The sequence below is a fragment of the Musca vetustissima genome, unplaced genomic scaffold, assembly GCF_032173495.1.
Source record: "Musca vetustissima isolate MV318-11 ecotype Yass unplaced genomic scaffold, APGP_CSIRO_Mvet_v1 utg776, whole genome shotgun sequence".
In the NCBI taxonomy this organism is placed as follows: domain Eukaryota; kingdom Metazoa; phylum Arthropoda; class Insecta; order Diptera; family Muscidae; genus Musca; species Musca vetustissima.
The window spans coordinates 1,437-6,818 of record NW_026875963.1 but is presented as its reverse complement, the minus strand read 5'-3'; the positions used below and the strand labels follow the sequence as shown (position 1 = coordinate 6,818).

At 37.0% G+C, this 5,382-nt stretch overlaps 1 protein-coding gene across 1 annotated transcript; it reads right to left on the bottom strand.

Annotated features, from left to right (window-relative positions):
• Window positions 1–914: 914 nt before the first annotated feature.
• LOC133338492 (putative neural-cadherin 2) lies at window positions 915–5,107 on the bottom strand. The gene is made up of 2 exons (XM_061546660.1): window positions 4,947–5,107; window positions 915–1,092 (listed from the first exon to the last, which is right to left on the bottom strand). The coding sequence occupies exons 1-2, from the start codon at window positions 5,098–5,100 to the stop codon at window positions 941–943; spliced, it is 306 nt and encodes a 101-aa protein (XP_061402644.1). The 5' UTR covers window positions 5,101–5,107; the 3' UTR covers window positions 915–940.
• Between the last annotated feature and the right edge of the window lie 275 nt (window positions 5,108–5,382).

The following is a 5,382-nucleotide window of genomic DNA, read 5'->3' as shown; positions in this document are numbered from 1 at the left end:
CAACAAACACACACAACAGTACTTCAACTTACTTCATATATCCTCTAGAACTATCATATAATTTTTTTTTTTCGGAGAGATTTTCATGTTTTCCTTTTTCCGATGCTACCGCTGCTGTTATTTCCTAGTGGCGATTTTACAGAGATTCTTCTTTCATTTTAATCATTTCGTTCGTTTTCGTTCAACCTCTTTTACGCGTCCTTAATTACAAGCTGGCTGTTGGGTTGGATGGTTGGTTCGTTCGGTGGCTGGTCGGTTGGCTACCTCACTACAACTACAACGTCTACTAGCTAAGCATTATGTGGGAGCAAATTTTTTGCTCGTTTTGTTCCATTTCTTGCTGTTGCATTGCATTTGTTATGATGCACCATTTCGTAGGTAGTTTTTGTTGGCTGATTTTTTTCTTCCTCTTCATTGCCTCCGATGCCCCTGCCCCAAGCCACCGGCCATGTTCGTTATTTATGCTCTATAACTTCCATTTTTTCCCAGTAACTTTGACTGACTTTTTTTTCCTAGTGGTTGGTTGGTTGGTATGCTACAACTTATAGACTATGTAAAAAAGTCATTTTTTATTTTAGTTTTACTGATATTTTACACTTTCTCTTATATTTATGTTTTTGTTTTTTTTTTCTTTTCTTACTGGTTTAGTGGCTCATTTAGCTGCAGCCCTGGTTTTTCCGAATAGACTATTTTTTTGTATTTGTTCATTTCCATTTATAACGGGGATTCTATTTTTTTTGTTAGAATTTTTTTTGTTTGTTTTGTGGTTGGATATTTCTGTGTTTCGTTTCTGATTTTTTTTTTAATTTTAATTTTAGGTTGGGGCGATATTAATTTACAAGGTTGTTGAGATTTAAAGGGTACTCTTCTTCCACTTCTTCATCGTCTTTGCCGCTACTGTTCTCTTCTGGCTTATTTAATCTATGAACTTAATTTAATTTTATAATACACCACTCTCCTGCGTTAATTCCTCATTGACTGCTGTCGGCTGTTTCAATTTCGTTTTGTCTTGCAGATATAATGCCGCCAAGGCATTGAAACGCGGACCCCACGTTTCTAAGTAATTAAAGTCTTGATTCTCATCGTCGGTGCCTAAAATAGAAGAAAGCAGGAAATTGTGTTAGCAAAATAATTTGTTAATTGTAATTTTATCAAAAGTTAATGGATTTTTTTCGTTTTTGGGAAAGGATGCCACTTAGGTGTCCATAAAATTATGTCTATGAATTTTAATGAAAGAGGAAATTGAAAGTGATTATATTCGGCTAATCGTTTTACATAAGAAGTAGAAAAGGTTGTGATTTTGCCTGTAAGTGGTGAAAAGGCCAAAACGTTTTTAAACAAACAAACATAATGAGCGGAGCTATATAGTCGGACGGGGCCGACCATACGATACCCTACACAACTACCACAGAACTCTATCTTTCTGCCGATTTTTATTCCGAGCCTGGGTAATATCTCGTGATATTTGCTTGCCCGATTAGAGGTCAACAAAACCTCTTCCCTACACTGACATATATTCCGAATATTACTAATATTCAGTGCATCCCTTATAATTACTTGTCCAGATTCCCTTCACTATGAGTTGTGATGTTCGGCTTGTCGAAAAAAAAACACAAACAAATTAAGTTTTCCAATTCTTCCCAAATTATTATCTGATCATCACCGACAATTGAAGGCGTTGTCCTTGACCACAACTGGAACCTCGTGGAACATTTAAAAGCGATCAGCGCTATATTTCCGCCCTCTAGTATGGTAGTGGGTTACTGAATAATATCTCAGTACGTAAGCACCAATAAATATTTAAGTATATCTCCCACATCCGAGTACACACAACAATATAATTGGTGTCAATTTAAAGGGCAATCACTCCTCTTGGATATATTATCAACTTCTCGGGTCTATGTCCTTCAGGGGCAAATATTAACCGATCTTTATAGGGGTCTTCATTGGCCAGAACCCATCCTACATGCAAAATTTCGTGAAGATTAGTCCATAACTGTGGCCTGTATCGTGTTTACAAATTATAATGGACAGGCGGACGGACACACATGTCTAGATCGACTCAGCTAGTCGAGATATGACGATCGGTATACTTAAAGGTGAGTCTATGACTAATATTTCGCGGCGTTACAAACTTTTGGGGCTACACAAAGTTATAATACCCTGACAACATAGTTGCGTAGGGTATACATATCGTCGTTATGTTCGGTTTACATTTAAAATGCCTGTAATCGTTGGAGGACTTAGAGTTATGGCATGGTAACTTTTTGGCAGGAAGATTTAACACCCAATAAGAGCCAAATACCCAATAGTGTTGGCCAACAAATGTTACTATGGCCTGTGCAAACTCTTCAAACACAAAGCCACCTCTCGCCAGATCAAACTCACTCTCTACATGACGTTAAGACTGCTCGTTGTTGTATGGTTCTGAAGCATGGGTACATGCGCAAGTAGATGAGACAATTCTTGGAGTGCTTGAGAAAAAATTTCTCCGAAAGATCTACGGCCCTATATGAGTTGACGGTAAATATCGCCGTCGAATGAACCCTGAGTTGTACCATCTATTCTCGGACATCGACGTAGTCATACGTACCGAGCTGCAGCGGCGACGGCTAAAGGTATAAAAAACGAGCCAACTAATGGTTAATGCAGAAGGTGAAGGCCAAGGCCAATTTGATGGAAAGATTAAGTGGACGAATTGGAAAAGCACAAGGATGACGCGCTTCGCAATTTTTGACTCACTGAACAAGCAAACTGATGGTTCACGCAGAAAAGGTAGGCCACGAATTCGATGCAAAGATCAAGTGAAAACAACATTTCAAAAAATTAAAACTCTATTTTAATAATGTCATCTATATCGTTATTTCGGACAGCCCTACGGACGAACATTAGTTAGTTTGGGGAAAAATAAATCCATAATTATACCCTTCACCACACTGTGGTACAGGGTATTATGTCTTTGTGCATACGTTTGTAACAGGTAAAAATAATCGAGATAGACCCATGGTTCCTTTTGAGAATATGCATAGAATCACTTTCTGAGTCGATTTATGCATGTTCGTCCATCCGTCCTTATTTCTGTCCATGTTAAATTGTAAACAAAGTACAGGTCTCATTTATAATTCGATTTGGATGAAATTTGGCACAGCTCATTTGTTTGGCCCAAGGAAATTGGGAAAAATCGGTTCAGATTTAGATATAGCTTCCATATATATTTTTATCCGATTTAAGGTAAATGGTGTACCAAAGTCCCTATATATCTTTGGATTTGAACGAAATTTGGCACAGCGTAATGAATAAGGTCTAGAATGATGTGTGTTAAGTTTCGTGAAAATCGGTTAAGATTTCTATATAGCTCCCATATATAGTTTCGCCCAATTCTAGGTAAATAGTAAACTAAAGTCCCTGGAAATCTTTCGATTTGCACGAATTTTGGCATAGCGTACTGAATTAAGTCTAGAAGAAGCTTCAGATTTAGATATACCTCCAAAATATATAGTTTTGCCCGATTTTAGGTAAATAGTCCACTAAAGTCTCTGAAAATAATTCGATTTGCACGAATTTTGGCATAGCGTACTGAATTAAGTCTAGAATGATGTGTGCACAGTTTCATGAAAATCGCTTCAGATTTAGATATAGCTCCATTATATATTTGGTCAGATCCCCTTCACCTTGTAAAATATGTGATATTCTGCATATAATAATTGCCTCTAGAGCGACTAGAAAATCTGACAAAAATTACAGTTTTCGGTTCATTGCACCCCTGAATGAAATCTCAACTTCACCGCAAACTATAGGCGTCGTCCTTAACCATAATCGGAACTTCATGTACATTTTCAAAGCGATCAGCGTGACATGTCCGTTCTCTAATGGAGTAATATCAATACTGTGTGCACATAGTCACCTTGACCTAATTACGTACAACTCCTACATCAGAGTACATACAACCATATAATTGGTATCAATTTAAAGGTCAACAAATCCTCTTGGATATACGATCAACTGTTCTGGTATATGTCCTTCAGGAGCAAGTATATACGCCCTAGAATAAACATTTCGTAATTTTTCACACAGAAGTCTGGGTCCATTTGATCCGCTAAATATTGACCGATTTTTATCAAAACAGGTATGCTTATTCTTTTGCCCGACCCCCCTCTCCATGTAAAATTTCACTATGTTCGGACCATAACTGCGGCCTGTGGAGTGCCCAGTAAATCCGACTAAATATTAATTTACCAAAAACAATAGGGGTCTTCATTGAGCAGAACCCATCCTACATGCCAAATTTCGTGAAGATTGGTCCATAACTGTGGCCTGTATCGTGTTTACAAATTATAATGGACAGACGGACGGACGGACACACATGTCTACATCGACTCAGCTAGTCGAGATATACTTAAAAGTGGGTCTAGGACTAATATTTCGCAGCGTTACAAACTTTTGGGGCTGCACAAAGCTATAATACCCTGACAACATGGTTGTGTAGGGTATAAAGATGCTATAAAAAAATCAATGCTTTGTCACATGTTTTATAAATTTTTTTCATATATTTAAGAAAAACTTTAACACATTTTTCATAAAATTAATTAAATTTACAATGTAATAACAGCGAACTTCATAATAATTTATTTTCCATAAAACCAGCAAACATCACCATCAACAAGGTCTTTTATAGCATAATCATAATAACAAAACCCACTGCTTATTAAGTATACTTTTCATCTTCGTTTTCTATGTAATGAAAGGGAAAACAACAATGTCGGATTTTTTTCTCACAAAATCATTGGAATACTTATACAAATGCACTGCTTGTTAAATGGCTAAAATTGCTATGACGTTCCATGGAACCCTTCATTCGCACCATGAAATCTCATAAAAATGCAGGTTTACATCTTTCAAGTTATGAGTGAAAAAAGTAGAGGAAAACAATAACCAACTGCACTTACCTGATGCTAACGAACTTAAGGACTCCGCTATGCTCCCACTCCCCTCATAGGTAAAATTACGCAAATCATCGAAAGGTGGCGCATTGATGTCTTTATCACAACGTTTTTTGCGTTCCTCCATTAAAAACCCCACATTCAATTCCTGACCGGGCATCAATGTCACAACTGGATCTGGAAAGTAGGGCGAAATGCAAAAAAACATAAAAAAACACATATACACACAATCAAAAATGGTAAAGTTAAATACGTAAACACTCCAATGCACGCATACACACACATATATACATAGAGTATGAGTGAGAATATGCGAGGGTTGTTGATTATGAACGAGTAGAGGAGGGTCCGTTGTACGCGGTAAACAAAAATATTTTAAAAGTCACAAACAACTTGTTGTTCATAAATTGAATAACAAACAGTGGATTTTTTTCTTTATTTC